The sequence below is a fragment of the Panthera uncia genome, chromosome E1, assembly GCF_023721935.1.
Source record: "Panthera uncia isolate 11264 chromosome E1, Puncia_PCG_1.0, whole genome shotgun sequence".
In the NCBI taxonomy this organism is placed as follows: Eukaryota; Metazoa; Chordata; class Mammalia; order Carnivora; family Felidae; genus Panthera; species Panthera uncia.
Window position 1 is genome coordinate 3,467,698 of NC_064814.1, and position 23,476 is coordinate 3,491,173.

Genomic DNA, 23,476 nt, shown 5'->3' on the forward strand with positions numbered 1-23,476 from the left:
TGCACACAGGCCCTCCCCGGGGCCGCTCTGCCCAGCACCGCCTCGTCTCCGGTGCAGGGTTCACACTGTTCGTGCTCTCTGGGCGCCGTCTCCTTACCCTTCACCGCAGCCTGGGGAGTAGAGGCATCCCGTTTTCCAGATGAGGACACTGAGGCACACAGCAAGGCCCTTCCCAGTGTCCAGAGCCACAGGGGTGGTGCTGGTGCTCGGACTGAGCCCGCGACTCCAGAAGCCGCGCTCCTGGCAGCTGTGCGGCCCTCAGCCTCAGCGCCGTGGCTCCCGACACTTTAACTGATGCCTTCGTGGCGAGTGCCCTCGGGACACGTGCCGGGGACCGTCGGTTCTCGCTGCCCCAAGGAGCCGTGGAGACGCTCCTCAGGGACACGTGACCTCGGTTGAACAGGTCGCAGTCAGTTGGCCGAGCGGTCATCCACCCTGGTCGGCGGGGCTTGCGAGCTCGTGTGGAAAGTAGTCCGCTCGCGGAAGGCTTCGGGACGCCCGCGCCGCGACCTGCTTGCGAGCCGGGAGTGACGGTGACGCAGGGCTGGCCCTGCCGTCACCATTCTGCGCGGTGTCTCCGGGGCGGGGCCGGGACACAGGCTCCCTCCTCACCGGGCTGTGCACACAGAGCGGAGCAGGCCTGGCCGGCCGCTCCCTGAGGGCCCGGCGAGGGTGTGGACGGCCCAGTTGTGCGGCTGTCGAGTCGGTGTGCACGGGACAGACTGCCTGCCGTGGACGGATTGGGTAGCGTGGCGCCCACGGTCTTCGTGGAGCTCCGGTACCACGCTCGTCCTGGGCTGGAACGCGGTTCCATGCTGCCCGTGAGTCTAGGGAGAAACAGGCAGGAAACGCCCCAGAATCGTCTCGTCACACGCACCGTGTGTCTCTCTCGAAGCTCGCGTCCCTTCGGTCGTCGTGTGGACCCCGTGGAGGTTGGCCCCACTGCCTTGGCCTTTGCGGTGGCCGTCGAGCGGGGCGGGGGGCACCCGTGCTCCTGCAGGAGCCCCAGCCTGGGCTCGTCTCCGGGCCTGTTCTCAGTCTTGTCTCTTTTGTCCCCTCTCTGTGTCCAGAGCAGCCATCAGCAGGGACCCTTTCTATGAGATGCTGGCGGCGCGGAAGAAGAAGGTCTCCTCCACGAAAAGACACTGAGCCTGCGCAGTGAGCGGCCCCCGGCGTACGAGGCGTGCGAGGCCCTGGGCTCTGTCTCCCGTCCCCCCACGGGCGGGGCCGGGCTGCCGAGCAGGGGCGTCCCCTGCTGGGAGTCACCCCGGATTCCTGGACACTGGCTTCAGCTCTCGCTGTCTGTTTTTAAGTGGGAGAGGGTAGGCGGTGGCACCGGCGGGGAGGGCGGGGATGCCCGAGCGGCTGGGGGGTCTTGAGCCTTTCTCTCCGGAAAGAACAGAGCCCAGCCCGTCGGCAAACCCGCCCCCTTCAGGTCTCTTGCTCGGCAGGTCTGACGGCGGAGCTCGAAGCCAAGCGGTTACCTCTCGGTTATCTCCCTGTGAAGAAGCCTTCAACCGTGCACCGAAAATACACGTGCCGATATATTAGTATATGCTGAGAAAAAAGTGGAACGGAAGACAAGCCACGTACTATAAAGATATATTTTTGTGCTTTAAAAGAAAGAGAAAGACAAAGCGCCTTTGCATGGCGTTCTGCCCGGCGTGGTGGCCTCTCCGGGGCGGTAGGTCCCCGGGCGGCTGGCGGGTGCCACGAGGGCTCCGACCCGGCCGGGACTCCGTGCCCCGCGGCCTGCGGCGGCCCGCATCTCCCTTCCAAGTGCCGGGGACGCCGAGGGGAGGAGAGGGTCCCGGCCGCTCATCTTCTCTCTTTCCAAATCCTTCTTGTTGGGCTTTAAGATGCAAGGTCAGCCTTTTCCTTGAGCTAAATACCCAGTAACCAAAACTGTGAGGACGGTGACCCCAGCGAGGTTCCGGCTGATCTGCTTCTGACTTGGTGGCTCCCCGTCCCCCAGACCTTCCTCCTCGTTTTAGAGGACGGGGGGTCTTCCCCGATCACCTTAGGTCTTCGGCTCCTCTGCCTCAAAGCCGGCCCCGCCCTGGGCGCATATTGGGGGGGGGCCCCCCGAGAGGCAGGTGGGGCGAGGGGTGACGAGGCCGGCCTCAACTGGAGCTGGCCTCGCCCCTCCTAACTTAACGGTGTGAAGGGAGCCACGAAAGGCAGTCGTCCTGCTGTTCTCTCAGGGACTCTCGGGGCCGCTCCTGCCGCTCGTCCGGGCTGGATGGCGCCTGGCCCGGGCCATCCCGGCGCCCCCAAGCGGCCGGGGACCAGGCGGTGCACACGCTGCCTCACGGAAGAGGAGCTGGCGGTCTCCTCGGGCCGCTCCACCCCAGCTCCGCCGGCACCGTTCGGTGGAAATCGCTTCCGTAAAAGGGCACGAAGGGGGTGCTGGGCGGGGTACCCTCTGGGGCCCCCCACTTCATACAGGTCCTACCGGGGCTCGTGAGGGCGGCGGAAGGGGGTCTGGGCTGGATGCCCGCGGCCGGCCGGGTCCCGTGCCCCGGTTCTGGCAGATAGCAGAGAGGCCCCTGCGTCAGTATTCGTCTATTTATCAGAGGTGTACATAATCCGTGTATAGTTTTTCTCCTTTTAGATTATTTTGTATTTGTTTAAAAAAAAAGAAAAGTTTTGTCAAAATATAAAATATAAAGAAATGACTGAAAGTTGTCGACAGGGTTTCCAAAAACTTATAATTATTATCCCAGTTGTCTTTCGTTTGTATTTTTGTTTCTTTGTTTTGTTTTGTTTTGTTTTGGCATTGGAAACGAGCGCCAAGGAACCGCAGCGAATAAACTCCACGTCTGCCCAAAGCACCTGTGTCGTGTGTGGCCTCCTTTGTTCCCTGGTGACCGTGAGCAGGAGGGCCGTGGCCAGCGGGCGCGCCCAGGCGGGGGGCGAGTGACCTCGGGCGCGCGGCCGTCCGTCCCGTCTGTCCGCGGTCCGGCGGTAACGCACGTGGGAAGTCGGGCGAGGCGCTGTCTTGTGCTCTGCAGGAGACCGCTCACCGCTTGCCCCCTCTTGTCTCAGAGAAACAAGGGACCAACCTCCAACGTCGAGCTAAGGTCGAGAAATGCGCCTTTGGCCAGTGGAACATAGGTCGCGTGTTTCAGTTTGCAGAAACTGAAGAGTCGCGGGGAGCCGGAACCGCCCAGAACACGGACGGGCCCGGGCCTGCCCCTCACTGGCGGTCCTTTCCCTGAAACAGCAGCGCCTTCCCGTTCCCGTCCTTGCTTCTCGCGGGTTTGGGGCGCTTCGCCTCCAGGCCTTCTCGATCTCTGCGGGCGTCTGGAGCAGGTAGCGTCTCCTAAACCCGTGCGCTGCGGTCCTCTGCAAGGGGCGTCTCGGAGAGACCAGCGTTCCTTTGCGCGCTTGGGGCCAGCGCCGCCCTTTTCCGTCGATCCCAGACCTCTTGCTCACAGCCCGGCCCTCCCTCCCCTTCCTCGCTGGACCGGCTGTCCAGAGTTTCTCGTGGACCGGCTGTCTCCCGCCTGGCCGCCCCCGCCGGCGCCCTCCCTTCTGCGTGGGAGCCCTTCCCCCGTCTGTTCCCGGGATGTCCTCCTCCTCCCGGAGACCCCGGCCCAGCCACCCCACCCCACGTCCCTGCCACGTCCCTGGACTCCCCATCACCACCTGCGCTGCGCTGACTCTCTTCTGTTGGGGAAGGAACGCTCTTCGTTGTACGGCTTGCTGAGTCTTGGGTTGGTTTTTTTTTTAAGTTTATTTATTTTGAGAGGGGGGCGGGGAGACAGAGAATCCCAAGCAGGCTCCGTGCCGTCCGCGCACAGCCCAGCGCAGGCTCGAACCCACGAACCGTGGGATCGCGACCTGAGCCGAAATCAAGAGTCGGACACTCGACCGACTGAGCCACCCAAGCACCCACAGCTCGCTGAGTTTTACGTAACCACGCTGCATTTAAATTGTACGGTGGTTTGTCTCAGCCCAGGCAGGGTCCCCCAGAGCCTTCCTTACTCCGTGCTCGTAAACACCACAGGGAAGCAGGAACCACTTGGTCCTGCACACAGAGAGCTTCAGGATCTGCGCCAGAGGCCCTTCCGGACGGGGCCGCTCCGTCACCGGCCGATTTGGGGGCCACCACTCTTTAGGCCTTCGTCACCAAGGGCCCTGGCCTGACCGAGGGCCAGAGGGCGCGAGGCGTGACCCGACACTGCCGGGGTAGCGAGAACGTCCCGATTCCAGCCCCCAGCCCCCCACGACCGCTTGGCCGAGCCCAGCGGGGCCGGGTGTTGGGCCAGCCTCTCTGAAAAGCCGCCCAGACCCCACGAACGCAGGGGGCTTTGCCGTGCCTGCCTCTGCCCGGTGGGGTTCGGCGGAGGAGGGCCTGAGCAGAGTGGACGTGGGGTCTGTTTTGCTCTTTACTTGGGTTGCCAGGAAGCTCAGGGTCAGGGGCGCAGTCCGTCATGCGACCCGGTCCTGCTTTTTTCACTTACCCTGCTTCTTACTTTTATTTTTATTAATAGACGGTATTTTTTAGAGCAGTTTTAGGATTGCAGTGATACTGAGGGGGCGGTACAGAGATTTCCCGTTGGCCTCCTGCCCCCGCATCGGCACAGCTGCCCCCCGCCCATCCGCATCCTGCCAGGGGGTCCGTGTGTTACAGCTGACAGGCCTCCACTGCCGCATCAGCATCCCGCAGAGCCCACAGTGTGCCCTCGGGCTCCCTCTGTGGCTTTGGACAGACGTGATGAGCTGTAGCCATCGTTACAGCATCGTACAGAAGACATTCGCTGCCCTGGACGTGCTTCCTGCTCCCCCCGTCCGTCCCTCCCTCCCTGCTGGCCCCCAGCAGCCACGTTTTGACCCTTTGTCCCATTCTGTTCTTACCGTAACATCAATCTGAATTTATAAGCTCCATCTTTTTTTTTAAAAAAAAAAACAGAAATTTAAGGGGGCGCCCGGGTGGCTCAGTTGGTTGACTCTTGATTTCATCTCAGGTCACGGTCTTGTCCTGAGATCGAGCCCCACATCGGGCTCCGTGCTAACCGCACACACACAAAATAAATAAACTTCAAAAAATGATGATGCGATTGAGAACTTAAGGCAGAGAATGCTTTCCGAGAACTGACGACGTGGCCGGGGCTGGAGCGGCCCCTGGCCTTCCCGGGGAGCACGTCCTAGCTGCCCTGGGGCTGCTCCTGGGTGCCTGCCGCTGGCAGGGCGGACCCCAGCTTCGAACACGGGACACCCCCGTGCGGCTTGGGTCTCCGCCTCGCTGAAGGGACTGGCTGCCTGTGCGCTCGGCAGGGTAAGCGGGACGCGTCCCCAGAACCCACGCGCCTCAGCCCGGCTCGCCAGCCGTCAGCAGGAACGGGCTGTTCGCAAGCAAGGCAGGTGTCTCCCTGACAGAGGCCGCCCCGCGTAGACGGGGCCGTAGAGACGAAGCCCTTCTTTCTTCAGACACGCGGACCTAACGGCATCACGAGACACATTTGGGTGCCACGGGGGGGGGGGGTGGTTTGCCACCGGCTCCCCCAGAGCCACACGGCACCTGACATCATCCTTTCTCTTCCGTGCTTGAGCTAGTCTGTCCCCGAGGCTCCCATGGCACCTGTTTGAAGACTTGCTAATCCCCTTATCTCCTAGGAATCAGCGGGGTCTCCTTTTGCTTTCTGAGGGAGGTAGAAATGCTCCTCCCTTACCGGAGCTCTGATCTTGACAAACCAGCCCTCCCGGTCGTAACCTCTCCGTTATGAGACTGTCTTCTCGGAAGGTGTGGGGACGCACCGTCTGGCAAGAGCTTGTGTGTCCGCCTCATCCAGTCCCCGTGGAAGCTGTTCTAATTATTTGTGGGCCCCAGGCCCCTCTGTGAAGCCAACGTGAGCTACGGACCGTCTCCACGGGACACTGCCCAGAAAGCCCTAAGTGCAGAATCGGCAGAGTCCCCTGTCCTGAGCCCCTCCGCGGGCTCCAGACGGAGTAGCCCTGGTCTAAGCCTGCCCACGCTTTCCATAGCTCGGGGGGGGGGGGCCCTCGGGGAACCTGGGAAGCTGCATTTCAGTCCACAAACGGTTCGCCTGTCCACTCCGTGTCTGTTCCCTGAGGGACCTCAGTCCGCTCGCCCCACAGTAACACGAACACCACAGCCGGGGGCGGCTTAGCCCACGGAAACGTACTCCTCGCGGTTCTGAGGGCGGGGAAGTCCAAGATCAAGGTGCCGGCCAGTGCAGTTCCTGGGGAGGCCCTCCTGCCTTCTCGCTGTGTCCTCTCGGGACGGCCCGGGGGGACGGAGGGCGTGGGGGGCGGGGGAGCAAGCTCTCCCGTGTGTCTGGAGAACCCGGACCAGTGCAGTCGGCAGAGGAGACGTCAGAAGCGACCCCGAGAGGGGGGCATCTGCCAAAATGACTCTCGCCAAGCGTGTAGGCAGAGAGCTGGAACCATAGCTTCTTTAGGCACCCGAGACGGCATTCACCTTCCCCAGGCAATTGTGTGACGCTCCTGACCGCGTCAGCCAACTCTGCTAACGCCCGGATGGCCAGTAACACCGCAGAGTAGCGCGACACCCCTGGGACTCGGACGCCAAGTTTGTGAGCTTGCCATGACACCCTCTGGGTGCTGGTGGCACCCTCCCTCAGAGACCGCAGGAAAGCGTGGGCTCCATCGGGGAGTCCTTAACACGTGCTGGCCCCACGGGGCACCAGTGCAGACTCGAGGGGGCACCTCACCCAACGTCAGGTGCACCGTGGACCCAGAGTCTGGAGAGCCTATTGAAACCCAAGGTCGGGGACGGGGGGTGTGCCGAGGAGACTAGGTGACTTCACGTTGACCCCGGGTTGAAATGGAGACAAGCAGGGGCGCCTGGGTGGCTCAGACGGTTAGGTGTCCGGCTTCAGCTCGGGTCATGATCTCACAGTTTGTGAGTTCGAGCCCCGCGTCGGGCTCTGGGCTGACAGCTCGGAGCCTGGAGCCTGCTTTGCATTCTGTGTCTCCCTCTCTGTGCCCTCCCCAAATTGTGCTCTGTCTCTGTCTCTCAAATAAATAAATGTAAAAAAAAAAAAAATTAAAAAGAAACAGAAGCAAGCAAGGAGTTAATACAAGTCACCGGACATTCCTCGGAGGCGGACAGGCAGGTTTCCGGGGAGCAGGGCCCAGACCGCAAACGAGCAGCCCGTGCACGTTCAGAGGTAAGTGCGGGTGCCGTGCAGACGAGGACGCGCCCACGTGCAGGTGCAGGTGTTTGTTGGGACGTGTGTTGTGTTTAAACTTCCCAGCGGTTATGCCTTCACCTTCAACTTGGGATCCACGGGCTGGGTCTGGAAATGTCCGCAGACAGAAGAATATTCTTTAGACAGGTGTGTTAGGAAAAGTCAGTTTTCCACCTCCTGTGTGTGTGTGTGTCTCTCCTTTACCTTCACATGGAACACTTTGCTTCGGACGCTTCTGGATCCCTCCCCCCCCAAAAAAACCAAACAATCCGGAGTGATACCAGGTGGGTGTCCCACAGTTTTGCTGCGTTCGGGCACCGTCCACCTGGAGGTAGCGGCCAGCCTTACAGGTGAAGGGCTCGGTCCCTGGAGAGTGCCCACCCCCCCAAGCAGGGGGTCCCCAGGGAACCCACAGCTTCGGTCAGACTTGATGGTAAGCTGCAGTTTCCCGTGATTCCCCTTCTCGGGTTTAATTTGCTAGAGGGGCTCACAGAACGCAGGGAAACCATTATATTTACTAATTTATTAAAAGATGTGATAAAGGCCATAGAGGAACAGCCAGGGGAAGAGATTCACAGGGCGCGTTCCAGGGGGGCATCTCGAATGCAAGCACTGTCCCCAGGAAGGTGGGGTGAGTCACCCTCTCAGTACACATGGATGCAGTCACTAACGCGGAAGCTCCCTGAACCCCATACTTTGGGATTTTATGGAGGCTTCCTTACTTGGGCTTGATCGATCACTTATCCATTTCCAGCCCCCTCTACTCTCCCTAGAGGATGGGGGGTGGGCCGAAAGTTCTAAGCTTCTGGTCATGGCTTGGTCTCTCCAAGCCAGAGAAGGTTCACCTCTTACATTTAGGTCTGACCCATTTTGAGTTAATTTTTAAATTAAAAAAAAAATTATTTAACATTTATTTATTGTTTGAGAGACAGAGCATGAGCAGGAGAGGGGCAGAGACAGAGAGGGAGACACAGAATCCCAAGCAGGCTCCAGGCTCTGAGCCATCAGCACAGAGCCCGATGCAGGGCTCGAACCCACGAGCCATGAGATCATGACCTGAGCCGAAGTCGGATGCTTAACCGACTGAGCCACCCAGGTGCCCCTCCTTTTGAGTTAATTTTTGTGTGCGGTATTAGGTAAGGGTTAAAGTGAGCATCTTTGTCCTGTTCCTGATCGTAGGAGAAAAGCATTCTGGGTTTCATCATTAGATGGGATGACAGCCATGGGTTTTTCAGAGATGCCCTTTATCGGGTTGGAGATGCTTCCATATTCTCCTCGTTTGCCGAGAGTTTTAATCATGAATAAGGCTGAATTTGTTAAATGGCTTTTGGGCACAGATACAGTTGCTCATGTGATTTTTCTCTTTTCGTTAGATTAGTACGATGGTTACACCAAGCAATAGTGGTAAATCAACTTTGCATCTCTTGGTGTAAAACCCTCTTGGTCATGGGTTTTTGTTTATTTACTTTTTTTTTTTTTTTAAGTTTATTTTGAGAGAGGAGAGAGAGAAAGCATGTGTGTGAGCGGGGAGGGGAGGAGAGAGAAGAGAGAGAGAGAGAGAATCCCAAGCAGGCTCCATACTGTCCTCACAGAGCCCAGTGTGCGGCTTGATCTTACGAACCAGGAGATCATGACCTGAGCCGAGATCAAGAGTCAGACACTCAACTGACTGAGCCACCCAGGCGCCCCCCTCATGAGTTTTTAAAAATATGTTACAGGATGGGGTGTCTGAGGCTCAGTCGGTGAAGCGTCCGACTTTGGCTCAGGTCATGATTTCATGGTTTGTGAGTTCAAGCCCTGCATCAGGCTCTGCACTGACAGTACAGAGCCTGCTTGGGATTCTCTCTGCCTCTCTCTCTCTGCCCCTCCCCTGCTCGCTCACTCTCCTTTTCTCAAAATAAATAATAAATAAACGTAAGAATATATACATTTTACTGGATTCAGTTTGTTAATATTTTGTTAAGGATCTTTTTGCGTCTGAACTCTTGAGGGACATGGTGATATGGTCATTTGAGCCATCACACCAGATTGGCGGCTCTGTGACAACGGGGACTCTGTCTGTTCAGGTCATCTCCGGGTTCCCAGCTCCTAGACCGCACCTGGCACAGGGAGGGCCCTCGGGACGGGTCCGTTGAATTAATAAATGCATGACAAGAAGCCACAGGTTGCTTTATGCCCGGCAGGATCATGGGAGTAGTTTGTCAGAACCCGTTTTCTGCAAGCCAACAGAATGTGATTCAGATGCGTTAAGAACGTCTTGGGGTAGGTGCTCCGACTCGTGAGGTGATCCAAACTTGTGAGGCTGGAGGTGCTCCGAAGTTGTAGGGGGGAGAAGCAGCAGAGGAAGGAGGAAAGGAGCCTGTTTCGGGCCCCCCCCCCCCCCGCCTTATCCTTGGCCCATCTCCTGCCACCTGAGAGCATGCTCCCTGCTCACGGAACTCTCCTCCCTACTCTTCCTCTCGGCAGCTGCAAATTCTCCCTTAAACACCCGGCGGATCCGGGTGCAAATGCATCAACTCTGCACACGCTGTGAACAAACTGAAGGCTGCGGCTTGCTCTCTGGGTGCAGGGGAACTGTAAACGTCACTTTCCACGCCAACACCATCACCGTTGTCATGACCACCGGCCGTGTACTGTGTAAATACCACGTGGAAGTCGCTCTGCTATGGAAGGCCTCCGGCCAGCACACGGCATAGATGGGATCTGGAGCCATTTCTCTGGTCGCTGCTGGACCAGACTCTTCTCCGGAGTGGCCAAGCCCTGAGGCCGTGGACTGTGATTCTAGCCTTGGCCTCCCCCACCTCCCCAGAGGCCACGTTCGAGGCTCCCGTTCCCGCGGTCGCCCTGCGCCGGGCCCTCCAATGACCTGTCTTCCGTGGGGCCGCCTGACTGCCCTCTGCAGCGTGGGGGCTATGACGCCCCATCACTGGTCAGCGGGGCGGTTTCCCAGCCAGCGCACAGAGACATCCATGAGAATATCCTCAGCACTCTTGCAACTTTTTATTTTCAGGTATTTTCAAACTTGTAGAAAAGTTGCAAGCATAGAACGGAGAATTCCCGTACACCTTACCCACCTCCAATTTTTAGATATTTTTCTACATTTCATTTGTTTTTTCCGTTCTTCGGCCTTAGGTTTCTGATTACAGGTCTTTCTTTTTCGTATATCTCCGAGTGTGTGTTTGAGGATATTTATTCACTCTGGGGGGCTAAATTACAGCTTTCTCCTGCCTCATGGGTGATGTGGGAGAGAGAATTTCCATCGGCAGAAATGCTTTGTGTCAGATTTTCTATTTTCTTCTTAAATAACTTTCTATGGAGTTTCTCTCGAGTTTTTCTATTCTCAGATCTTTCGGTGAAGGGATTCCTAGTTTAAGAGCACCCTGATCTTTGAATGTTCCTGGATCTAGTTCTTGCTAGAGAACTAGACTCTAGTTCAAGAATTCGACTTAATTCAACCCAATTCTGACACTGTCTACCCGAAGATAGCATCAGATTCCAAAGACTAAGGGTCCGGTCCTACAAGACTATTCCCCAGCCCCCACTTCAGATGCCAGTCCCCAGGGCAGCTGACAGCCTGCAGATGGGCTGCAGATTGGGGGTTCCAACGACCCCCTCCTTAGGTCCGATTAGTTTGCTAGAGCAGCTCATAGAACTCAGGGAAACGCTGAGCTTTACCGGTTTATTAAAGGGTATGATAAGGGATGCAGGTCAACGGCCAGATGGAGAGACAGGAAAGAAGGTGTGGTGTGGGGAAAGGGTGGGGAGCTTCTATGCCCTCGCCAGGTGCACAGGGCCTCGACCAGGGCCTGGGCTCCCCTCCAGGCTGCCCCTCCTGGAACGAGGGTGGTGGCCTGGGAGCTGCAGGGTACTGGTGCTTGGAGGCTGGGATGACTGCTAGGTGGCTAGGCCTGGAATGTGCCCACGAAGCAGGACGCTCATGTTTTCCTAAACTTTCCAGAAAGAATCATCCGTGCCTGCCAGTGGCTTCACCTGAGTGAATTCACCTCTTTTTCCTTGGGCCGTACTGGTGGTTGGGCCGTGTGCCCTCCCGCTGGGGGCTTCTCCTGGCCTCCTTCCTGCCTTTTGTCGGGGCCGACCTCGGCCCGCACCTCCCTGGACCATGACATCACCAGCTTCGACCATTGACCCTTACTACCACACACAGAGGTCGGCCTTCCCGCCCTGGGGGACAGCGCCCTCACCTGTAACTGCCCGAAAACGGCCGCACTCAAGGGGCTGGACGGTTCGAGGCTCTCCCGGCTCGGACGTGCGGCCAGCGTCCCTTGAGGTGGTTCCCCTGGAACCAGTGACAGGTGTGGGAGGGGGCCAGGCCCCGGGCTCAGCCCCACGTTTTGACATTCAGATTTTGGTCTCGTGTATGCTGGTTCTGGCGGGAGACGGCCTTGGTGGAGGACGCAGTGAGGGTGCTGTTCCCACCGGGCCTGCAGAGCTCTGTCTGCGTATCCACGGGGCGCGTTCCGGTGCCCGCTGCCCACACAGGGCTCCTGGCCTCTCCGGCCTGAGCGCCCTGCGTGGGTGGCCCCTGCCCTTTAGACCAGCGTTCACCGTATGGTCGTAGTGGCTCCAAAGTTCTCGCACACGGGACGGTCGGCTCAGAAGAAGGGAGGATCCGGGTACGTTTGGAAAGCAAGGACTCCAGCTGGCACATAACGGAGTCAGATCAGTTGTGGATGGATTGTTCTCTCTCCTTTTTATTCTATGAGCTGCCCCTCCCCCCCCATACACCAACACACACACGCACACCTCTCCGCTCAACGTTCAGCTCCTGGGTTTTTTGTTTATTTTATTTTTGAGAGAGAGGGTGGAGGAGGGGCAGAGAGAGAGAGACGATAGAGAGAGAGAATCCCAAGCAGATTCTGTGCTGCCAGCACAGAGCCCAGCTCGGGGCTCAAACCCATGAACCGTGAGATCATGACCCGGATCAAGAGCCGGACGATCGAGCGACTGAACCCCCCAGGCGCCCCTCAGCACCTGTTTTGAATGGACCTTTTTCTAATTAGGAACCTAATTTTATTTTAAGAATCCACGGGAGAATGAATTTTTTTTCTGAATTACAGATCATAAAATCATCGTCTGTTGGCCAGTGTTGGTCAGAAAAGAGAGTCTCTTGTGCGAGAACGTGTGAGCTGAAACGGTACGACGTCAGGTTAGTGAGCTGAGAGGCACATCGGATGCCTGGGGTGGGGACAGGCGTGTGCGGGGGGGCCCGGGGCGGGGGCCACACTGCACGGCTGACACGCCCGCGTTCCTCTCCGCCAGAGCCCTCCCGGTGTCAGGTGTCGTGGCGAGAACAGCTTCGCGCAAGGGCAACGAATGGGGTGTCGGACGGGTGACGGAGGGAGGAATTACAGAGAAGGACCAGGGTGGGAGGTCACCGGGAACGAGGGAGCGCCGTGCCTCTGGAGGGCGTGGAAACTCCAGGCGTGGGACCCGCGTGTTTGTGGACCACCGTGGGCTTCCCGCCCGCCGCGTGCTCTCCTTGGCCACGTGAACACCGTGTGGTCAGGGGGCCGTGTCTTGAGGGCCGTTGTTCTAGAATTTCAAATTACCGGCCTGACATGGTGCGTGGAGGTCTCTAACTTTTAATCTTCCTATTTGCGATCGCAGCGACGCTCTCATTCCTCGCGTGGGTTCGTCTTGCCAGACTGTCGGCCGGTCTCGGGCGTCTCTTCGAAAGACGGGCTCTCCTCCCGTCAGATCCGCAGCGGGTTTTCTCCCGGGGGCGGGAAGATCTGATCCCTTCGTGCGTTTTCTTAACCCCTTGTCCTTTCTTCTTCCCGTAGCGTGGGTCCGGCGCTCGGCTCGGTTGTACCCAATTGGACACCGAAGTGCCTCTCTTTGTCTCGGGGTAGGTGCGAATCGACTGCTATCAACCCGCCGTGTGCAGACGCGCGGTTCCATTTCCGTCCCTGCTCAGACGCGCCTCTGACAGGCCCGTCCCCGCTTGGCAACGAGAAAACTAAATTTAACTCAGCTTCGCCCGGTAAACAGTTCTGCCGGGCATTTTTCGCTGACATCGCCTGGTTTAAAGCTTCGTGTTTGTCCGGTAAACAGCCGGCCGCGGCGGGTGTGAGCGCCACAGCCTGGAGCTGGCCCCGGCTCCCCTCCAAACGCCGGCAGCCAGCCAGCCGCAGGGGACAGGCGTGGCAGCCCTCTGTCCCGGCACGCGCCCCTGCACCTGCCCTGGGAACCGGCCGCTGGGGTAGCGCTCCGAGACGTCCGTGTCCGTGGCTGGCTGCAGGTTTGGGGGGCGGGGGGGGTGGGGGGCTTCTCATCCGGTTTTGGCTTCGCACGGTGACACTGGCCGTGGCGCATCCGATGGTCTTTGGGTTTGGGGACCCCACGGACGCGCTGCCCGGCACCCTCCCATTCCTGTAAGAGGGACACTGGCAGCCCACTGGGCGGGGGTGGGGGGGGCAGGGTGACATAGCGGGTCCTCCAGTAACGCCTGTGGCCTCTCTGGGTCCCCAGGAATCCCCGCACGGATGCACCCGAAGCTTCTGCTTCTCAACTGACTGCGAGGAGGAGACGCCTCTGCGGAAGCCCAGGGCCTCTCCAGACTTCGGGCAAGATGACGTCATAGCTAATGGTGGGCGGGCTTCTTCACACACACACACACACACACACACACGCACCCCGTCTCCCCTGCTGTCCCTTGTCACGCTTGACCGTCCCTGGGAGGAAAAGCAGGCAGCACAGTGTCTGGACTCACTGCCAGGACCACCCTCCTCGTGGAACGTGAGTGTGTTTTCTTTCCCACGATTTCTGTCCTCCCAGCGGCCTCTGCGTCTCCTCCGGGGCAGAGCTCTGAAAGCTTCGGGGGAAAGGTAGGGACGTCCTTGGGCGGCTTCCCACCTCAGAGCCTCTTTCTTTCCCCTGCCCCTGTTCTGGTCCTCGCCGAGCAATCGTCCTACGACCCGGTTGCCCGGGACCGGGGCTGGATGTGTGAGACGGAAGGAGCGGCCGTCCAGGGTTACGGCGGTCGAGGCAAGACTTCTGTTCCCCCAAAAAAGCCCGGCTGTTGAGACTGTGGGCTCCACACTTTCATCAGCAGAGGACCGCACGCTGGATGGACGGCTTGAAACAACAAAATTCTTGCACGTCTGAAATCAGGGTGTCTCGAGGCCCACCCTGGGGCGGGGTCCTCCCCATCTCTCCCAGCTCCTGGCGGTGAATCTTGGTGTCCCCAGGCCGACAGCTGCCTCTCCGTCTCTGCCCCCGTGTCACACGGCCTTCCTCCCTGTGCCTCTGCTCTGTCCTCTTAGAAGGACCGTCTCTGGGTTGGGGCCCACCCTGACCCACGAGGATCTCAGGTCATCTTTACTGACCATGTCTGCAGAGACCCTATTTCCAATAAGGTCTCACTCACAGGCTCCGGGGTGGACGTCTTTGGGGGACGCTCTCCAACCCGGGTCCAGGTGGGAACGGCCCGTATGCTGACGTCGTCACGGTCTCAGGATCGGTATGCCCTCTACTGACGAGCAGGCTGGGCCCGGGGGGCAGGTGTAATGTCTGTGGCTCGCTCACGTTTCTTCACCTGTACTCTCTACCTGAGCCAGGAGCTCTGCCACAGCAACACGTGTTTCAGAGGCCAGAATGCGGTCTCGTGGGCCTTGTTAAACCCGCTCATCCTGCCTCAGGGGAGACTTCCAGAACTTTCTCCCTCGATTGCTGCTTTGTGGTCCCAGTCCGCGGTGGAAAATCAGTAAGGGGCCCCTCACCCGCTTCCCAGATCCTTTTTCAAGGAGACCACGAGACCGCGGTACGGAAGCGAACCGTTTCGTTTCTAGAGAATTCGGCGGTACTTAGTGATTCATACTGGTGTGCAGCCAGCACCTCTCTCTGGTTCCGGAACACTTTCGTTACCGGAAGGCAACCCCGGGCTCGTTAAGCAGCGGCTTCCTGTTGCGCCCTCCCCCAGCCTTTGGCAACCACCCGCTTTCTGTCGCCATGGATTCACCTATTCCAGAAATCTGAGGCCTTTTGTGTCTCAGCGACGTGTGCAGGGTCTGCTGGCATCATGGCAGGTGTCAGAGTTCCGTGCCTTTCTCCGGCCGAACACCGTTCCGTGGTGCGGCTAGACCACAGATTGCTGACCCACTCACTGCACGTCACGGACGGGCGTTGGGTTGTTTCCACCTCTCGGCCGTCGTGATGAATGCTCGTGCGAACGTGCTCGTGCGTTTATGTGTTTCCGTATCTGTCTTCGGTTCTCCCGGGCACGTGTTCAGGAGTGGGATTTCCGGGTCACGGGGCAATTTTGTGTTTAGCTTTTTGAGGAAGCACCAAGCTGTTTTCCACGGTGACCCCGCCATTCTCCGTGCCCGCCAGAGCATGCAAGGGCTCGTCTCTCCACATCCCCGCGAACGCCTGTTATTATCTGTCTTGACTCTGGTCCTTCTGTGAAGTCGTGTCTCATTGTGGTTTGGATGCTGTGGTTCCCGTCACGCCTCCACGCGGGGCTCCGATCCCTCGTGCAAGCTGTTGTGGCCGTGCGGTACTTCCCGCTCTGGAGTCCCCAGGCCCCCTGCCGCCCTGGTTGTGAAAGGACGGACGGAGGTGTCTCCCACTTCAGTTTTCCCATAATCACGTCCCTTCGCAACAAAGTGGTGAGCTTGGGAGTCACCCAGGAGCCCCCCTCAAGGCGCAGGCTCCTTACGAAAGACCAGACCAGACAAAGCCCGATGGCAGAAATGACGCTCGCGTCCCCTCAAGGTCCCCCCCATCCCTTAGCTCAAAATGCGACCACGTTCTGGGTAAAGAAGGACCTATTTTTATTCTGAAGGCCCAGCCTGTCTTGCGTTTGCACTATTTTCTCCCACGCTGTTCCACCAACGCCCGTGCTCTCCCGCCCCTGAAAGCAACTCACACACGTGAACACACATCGGGAAAAGTCTCCAGATCCCAAGACGAATTCCAGCACTGTCTGTAAACCCCGCTCTCCAGGCCCACTTTTATCTTGTTTTGATTCCTAAGAGGCCCCGGGGCGTTTGGTTTTCATCACTGACCCCCTGAAGGCCCGGCCAGCTCCCTGCAGGGAGCGCACGCGGCCGGGCTGGCGTCCCTTCCCCGAGCCTCATTCCTTAGGTCTGGAAAGTTGGAGGCCCTTCTGCATTGTGTGGTTTATGTCAAATGCCTGAGCGCGTTCGAAGCAAACAGACAGCTTCATCCGCTGGGAGGTTCCGAGGCGTAACTTGAATTATCAAGCTCTCGAGGGTGGCGACCGTCTCCGTGAGGCACTGGAGAGAGACAGAAGCAGGTTCTCAAGCTGACGAAAAAGGGGGTGAAGACAAGAGCCTCGGACACGGACCAAGTACAAGGAGGGGGTGTCCTGGGTCCTGGAAGCACCCCACATTGGCTTTTCCAAAGCTGCTGCCCGAGCCAGGCACGCAACCGATTTCCATCTGAAAGGTGTCCTCCTGGCCATCGGCAGCTTTGAGAGCCTTCTGACGGGGCAGACGGTTCCCAGGCTCTCCCTGGCAAAGATGGAGGGAAGGTACCGGATACCGAGGTCAGAGTGAACGCTTATCACCTGTGCATTGGAGAGACAAACCCAGGGCAAGCGTGTTAGATGCGCTAAGACAGAGCGCTGGAAAAGTACCCCGATACCGGCCCTAGCAAGACTGGGTCGCTACCAGCACCCCTAAAAGCAGAGAAACGCTGTGGGGCCTCACGCCCCGGCAGAGAGCTGGGCTCTTGGGTGAGGCTTGCAGCCTCGTCGAGCTCGCTTAAAATTCAGGTTTCTCAAAGGTGGCTCAGCGATTCCAGAGCAGGCATCGGGCTCCCCACGTGTGAGCGCGGTGCCCTGTGCCCGATGCCACGGTTGCTGCCTCGTGGATTGAACCACCAATGCCAGAGGTCGCGGGATCTTAGAGGTCATCCGGTTCATTTACTTTGTGAATAGGGAAACCGAGGCACGGAGTGGCGGGGCGCCTCTCCCAAGGGCACTGAGCTGACCTGTGCGGGGCTGGTCCGAGGGCTCGGGTGACCGCTCCTGCTGTGCCAGGCGGCCGTTGGGGTCTACGGCACCTTCTCCCCCGCGTCGGAGCGGGGGTTCACCTTGAGAGGAAAAGGTCCCGGGTTTCCCGTCTGACTTGCTCGCGTCTGAGAATCTCTTCTCACCGGCTTGTCGAGAGACGGCCTCAGGCCATGCTGCAGGATCCGCGGCCCGCGTGGCGGTCCCACTGTACCACCGGCACCAGCTCTGCTGGGCCCGGGAGAGACTTTGATGCCAGGCGCTATGGACTGCCCACAACGCGGGAGCTCCCCGGCTCCGGTATTGAACTTGGCCCAAGTTCCTAACGCGCTGTGTACCAGTCAGAGCTCGACCGGAGACACAGAACCAGGAGCCTGTGGTGTGTGCGTGTCTGTGTGTGTGTGTGTGTGTGTGTGTCTAGATTTGTCGCAAGGAGCAGGCTCATGTGACCGAGGGGGCTGGCGAGGCAAGCCTGAGGTTGTAGGAACGGCTGTTAGGAAGGGTGCTGGCCAAAACTGCCTAAGCTACGGGCGGGAGTCTTACTTCTGCAGGGAAACCTCAGCTCTGCTCTTCAGACTTTCAACTGATTGGACGAGGCCCCCCTAGATAGCCCAGCATCGTCTCCTTCTGTAAAGCCAGCTGATGATGAACTTTTATCCCATCCGTAAAATACCTTCCCAGCAGCACCTAGGTTAGCGTCGGAAAGGGTAACTTGGGGACTGTAGGGGCACCACGCGGACACAGAAGGCTGACCCCTGCGCGCTCTGCCCCTGCAGAACGAGCCCCTTTATACTGACCAGTCCTTGAAACTCGAGTTTGCCAACCCCCCTCAGAGCTGAGCCACAGAAACAGTGACCTCACCATGCTGCTGCTGACTTGGTGACAAGCAGGAATCGGGACCCAGTCCCTACACGCTCCATTTGAACCCATCTCCTTTCAGTTTGCCAGCTCAGGAGGCCCTGTCCCTCAGGGCTTGGCCAGCAGTGAGCCAGGACCCGGAAAGGAGCCCAAACCGTCAAACCCCGTGGAAAGGTGTGGCCTTGACTCTGGGGTACAGGGTTGTTGCCTTTGGATCGGCCCTGTCTTCAGGGCTACAGAAAACCCAACCCATGCTTCTTTAAGCCTAAAGGACTGGGATTTCTTTTGCACAGGACCCAGAGCCCCCGGGGCAGATGGGGCTCAGGGTACCTGGGACATTCCAGAATGCTGTCAGGACTGTCTCCATTTTCACTCCTGCTCTGTTCACCTGCCCCACCGCTCTCTTCCTCTGGAGCCTCCTGAACCCCCCGGTTTATGATTTAACCCCCCCCCCGGGAGAGGGTGTGTCAGCTCTTTCTGAACCCCCAAGTTCAAGACCCTGGGGCGAACCCCCAAGTTCAAGACCCTGGGCAAGCAGCAGCGAGTGCCGTTTCTAGCTTGGCCAACCATGACCTTGGGGGTGGTGGAGAGACGTCCTGCCTGGAAAGGACACGGGGTGGTGTGGCCGGCAGACTGGGTGGCCACCCTGAGCCCTTCCCACTGGACAGTATGGTGACCGTCCCCCAGTCCCCCAGGCGAGTGGGGGTGGGGGTGGGAGGATCGGCCAGATGGTTGCAGGCCTCAGCACCCATGCCTGCCTGGCTGCCCGCTCCCCCATAGCTCTGCACATGGCATCCCACACTCTGGACTTGTATCTTAGAAATGGACTTTTCCTGGGGCGCCTGGGTGGCTCAGCCGGTTAAGCATCTGACTCTTGATTCGGCTCAGGTCATGATCTCACAGTTCGTGAGTTTGAATCTGGAATTGGGCTCTGTGACGACAGTGCAGAGTCTGCTTGGGATTCTCTCTCCCTCTCTCTCTCTCTCTGCCTCTCTCCTGCTCATGCTCTGTCTCTGTCTCTCTCTTTCAAAATCAATAAATAAACTTAAAAAAAATGTGTTTGTCCTCTGTCCCAGGTCTTCAGGCCTCTTTCATTTGCCAGCCTCGTGCTTCTCAAACTACCTGTGGCAAAGGACCTATTTTTTGGTTTTATTTCGCGTTTAAAGTCCAATCTGTTACAGGACTAACAATGTCGTAAAATGCAATAACGCTGAACTGTCGGAAAAACGACCGAGCACCTAGATACCTTGGGAAGGGCAAGGTGTTAGCAGAGTTTGTGAACGCTGGCTCTCAGCCCCGTGCCCGGTGTGGGCCCAGAGCCGTCAGGTCTCCGCCTGTTCCTGAGCATGGGCCCTAAATGCCAGGTGATGAACCGAGGAGTCCAGCGAAATCTTCCCCAAGCCAAGCGCTTACCCGGCACTGTTGCAGCTCACGGAACTCTACATTTAATGTGGGAAGACAGGCAGTAAATAAACGTGACAAATGAGTACATAACAGCAGTTCGTTGGAAGGTGATGTGTTCTTGTGGGAACAGTGGGGCGCGGGAGGGAAGGGGGGTTGAGCTGGTTGGGTTTTCCCCTTGGGAAGGGGGATTGCAGTTTTAAACAGAGGAGTCTGGATGACAAGTGATGATGTAAACCAACCAGAGAAAGCTGTGCAGGGCCGTCCCCATCAGTGAACACATTTGCGTTTCAATAGGGACATTCTCACGATCGAAGGAGCGGGTGCACAGGCTGAGAATCGAGGCCCCCGTTGACACGCGCTATCTTTGGGGCAGGTGCAGGGGAAGAGCAGGGCGGGTCTGGAGGAAGGTAGCGGCAGACGGACCAGGGCAAGAGCAGAAGACGACCGAAAAGGCAGCCTCGAGGACGCCAGTCCTCACCGCCCGCCGAGCTCAAGAGGAGGGAGGGCCCGCCAACCCAGCGGGTGGCAGGCCAGTCCGGTGACCTAACGACGGAGCAGACGACCCGGAAGTCTCCCGTCTTGGTGCAGTCAGCGGGTTCTCCAGCAACCGGAATGTTCCCGTTGGCATTCCCACCACCGCCCTCCCCCCGGGACTCGGTGTTCCACCGGGAAAGAAGAGAACAGAATTAAGGAATGTGCCCAGAAGCCTCGAAATAGTATCAAGGATGCCCAAGAGCTGCTTCGAAATTAGAGATTTTGTAGTTCGTTTTCGCTTTCGGGGCGAAAAAGGATTCCGCGAGAACCTGCGCGTTTATTGTTCCGTTCGGCAAAACAAAGAGTGGAGACAGGGGATACCAGGTAAGGCCCGTTCCCTGCACCAGGCCTGTTCCCGAAGCCTTACAAATGTCTCTCTTCACCCTCACGACTCCCCTAGGTTGGGGGTGCTTTTATTATCCCCCGTCTCGAACTGAGGTGTCGGAGGCTGGATGCCAAGGTTGTTGAAACCCTGGCGATTTGCCTCCGCCTCTGGGCTCCTACCCACTCCGCCATCCTGACTCAGAAGCACCCTACGCCCCCCTCTGCAAGTTGGGGGACGCTTTCCCAGGCGGAGGGAGCGCCCAGGGCCCCTCACGGTACTGTGACACCCCTACCCGGGCAGGTCCAGCTCCGCCTCTGAGAGACAGAGGGCCCGAGACAGCCCCGTTGCCCGGGCTGGGCTCCTGAAGCCGGGGGCCACAGCTGAACTATTTAGAAAGTCTCCTGCCAGTTTTCCCGAGGCAGCCCGAGACCACACCGTGAGGACGGACACCCCCCACCGCCGAGTTCTCTTGACTGACGAAGGAGCCAGTGGATTCCCAGAACCGCAGGAGGTAAGTCCCTGTCCTGTCGGAGGTTGGTCTCGCTCCCTGGCCTCCCTGTCCGCTTGTGGGAATGAACAGACGCCCAAGAAAGACACGGGCCGCTTACTCAGGGCCCGTCGGCGGGGCGCTGGCCACCGTCCCTGCGTTTGCACAGGGACAGGAGAGCCTATGGCGGAGCGGGAAGTGAGGGGGAGCTGTGGGCTAACGAGGAGCGGGACATCCTTTGTGGCTGGGTCTGGGGCACGTCTATGTTTTCCTGATCGGTCCTGGGTTGAAAGCGAGGGAAGACGAGGGAAGCCACGGTTCCGTGAAGGTTCTGTTGTCGCAGACGGTCGGGCTGCTGGCCGTTTTGTCCGTCCAGCCTCTCGCGCTAATCGGGAAAGCCGGCTCCCGCGAATTCCGCAGCGTCCTGGCGGGCGGCGTGCCCAGGGCCGTGAGGGTCCGCCGTGCCACTGGAGATGGATGGCAGGCCCGGGTGCCGGGTGGCTTTACGCCCTGGTGTGGGGACAGTCGTGCGGTGGTCATTTCCCAAGTGGCCTCTCTGTGGGGACCAAACTGTGGGGCCGGGAGTCCCCTCCCCCAGCCACCCGCGCTTGTCCGGCCATTTCCCTCAGAAAAGGCTGGGAGCTTGGGGTTGGGGGCTCAGGGGAAGGAGACCCACTTAGCTTGCCTCGTTCTGCTAATCAGATCAGTCTCTCCTGCGCTGCGTTGTATTAAAAGTAAGAAATGGGGGTGCCTGGGTCGCTCAGTCAGTTAAGGGTCTGACTTTGGCCCAGGTCATGATTTCATGGTCTTTCGGGCTCTCTCTCTCTCCCTTTGTCTGCTCTTCCCTTGCTCACCGCCCCCCCCAATAAATAAATAAACTATTTTTTAAAAAGCAAGAAATACCCCACTGGCGTTAGGTCTCTTGCACATCAAATGCAGCAAATGGGGCTCACTTGATGTCCAAGCCTCCATACCCTCCATGACCTCACCCCAAGCATCCTGTGATGGGTAATTTTATGTGTCTGCCTGACTGGGGTAGGGGATGCCCAGGTAGCCGGTGAGCTATTTCTGGGCGTGTCTGTGAGGCTGTTTCCTGAAGAGATTAGCATTTGAATCCAGTCAGGCAGACCAGGTGGGCATCAGCCAATCCGTTGACGGCCTGCATAAAACAAAATGGCGGAGGAAAGGCTCATTCACTCCCTCTGCTTGAGCGGAGACCTCTCTCTTCCCATCTTCTCCTGCCCTCGCCCGTGGGTGCTCAGGCCTTTGGTTTGGACTGACCCACACCCCCAGCTCTCCTGCGTGTCCAGCTTGCAGACGGCAGGCCACGGGGCCTCTCAGCCTCCATCATCACATGGGCCAACCCCTCATTAAACATGTCTTCCTGGTTATTTCTGTGCATATCCTACTGGTTCTGTTTCTCTGGACTAATGTTCATCCCTAACTTCTATTCTAAATCTATTCTTGACTTTATCAAAACCCTTCGTGGACCCCGTTTTCAGCCAGTACTGCCTTTTGAGGTTAACAGTTCCCTCACCTCTACTGTCTGCTGAGTTGAAGGTTATCATGAATTAGGGGCGCCTGGGTGGCCCAGTCGGTCGAGCGTCCGACTTTGGCTCAGGTCACGATCTCACGGTTCGTGAGTTCGAGCCCCGTGTCGGGCCGTGTGCCGACAGCTCAGAGCCTGGAACCCGCTTCGGGTTCTGTGTCTCCCTCTCTCTCTGCCCCTGCCCTGCTCATGCTCTCTGCCTCTCTCTCTCTCTCTCTCTCTCTCTCAAAAAGTAAACATTTAAAAATTTTTTTAAAAGGTTATCATGAATTATTTGCATGCCCTTTGATTTTCTTCAAATACTGCATCGAAAAGTTGTCTATCTTGGTCACAGAGTTTGGGGCCTTCCTTGAGTTCTGCCCCCGAGGAGTGTGCCTCCCCTCCCTGCTTTCAAGCCTGGTGCTCCGGGCCCGGTGAGGAAGCCCTACATGTTTTAATGGACTTTTATGTTTCGGTCATAGTTTCTGCTTCTCTGTTTGGTAATTCGTGCATTCATTTCGCAGGTGTTTCTTGAGCCAACTCTGTTCCAAGGATGTGCCAGGCGCTGGGGATTCAAGAGCGAGCAAAACACGCCAGGGCTCTGTCCTCGTGAGCCCGTCTCCTCGCTGGGCCTCAGCCCTGCAGCCTTCCAGACCCCAGTGGGCTCTTTCCCGTGTCCTGGTGGAGGAGAAGGGCTCCGGGGAGAGCATCCCTGGCGGGGTGGCGCCCCCCTGTGTTGGGCGGGGATGAGCCCGGCCGCTGCCTCCTGGCCTCTCTGGGCTGCGACAGGTGTAGGCGTCCTCAGGCTGGGGACAGCTTCTCCATCCTGGTGCCTCTGTGAAGGAGACAATGGTCACAACCGGCCCGCGGGATGCCTGCCTGAGGGAGTGCAGACAGAAGGACAGACGGGCCCCGACAGGAGCCTCCCATTTCTCCGCCAGCGGCAGGCACATCCTTGCTCTGTTGTAAACACCCTGAGCCCCGGAGGCAAGTCCCAGCAGCCGCCAGCAAGGGACCTCACAGGATGCAGCCCCTGTGTGCCTCTTGGACAAACAACCGCGAGTGGGTGCAGCGGCTACAAACCCCACTCTGCAAACCGGAGGGGACATTGGCTTTGCAAGCGCAAGTGTCCCCGCCCCCCGGGGACAGTTAGTGGCTTTCG

General features: G+C 58.5%; 2 protein-coding genes across 4 annotated transcripts in view; one reads left to right on the plus strand and one right to left on the minus strand.

Annotated features, from left to right (window-relative positions):
* The window catches only part of CYTH1 (cytohesin 1), a 78,449-nt gene extending 75,618 nt beyond the window's left edge, over window positions 1–2,831 (plus strand). For all 3 annotated transcript variants that reach the window (XM_049635588.1, XM_049635587.1, XM_049635589.1), the window contains exon 13: window positions 1,071–2,831. In XM_049635588.1, the coding sequence (XP_049491545.1) occupies window positions 1,071–1,149 (79 nt within the window). In that variant the 3' untranslated portion in view covers window positions 1,150–2,831. The remainder of the gene's footprint in view (window positions 1–1,070) is intronic.
* Window positions 1–23,476, minus strand: part of PGS1 (phosphatidylglycerophosphate synthase 1) — a 339,697-nt gene that overhangs the window by 168,016 nt on the left and 148,205 nt on the right. The window lies entirely within an intron of this gene.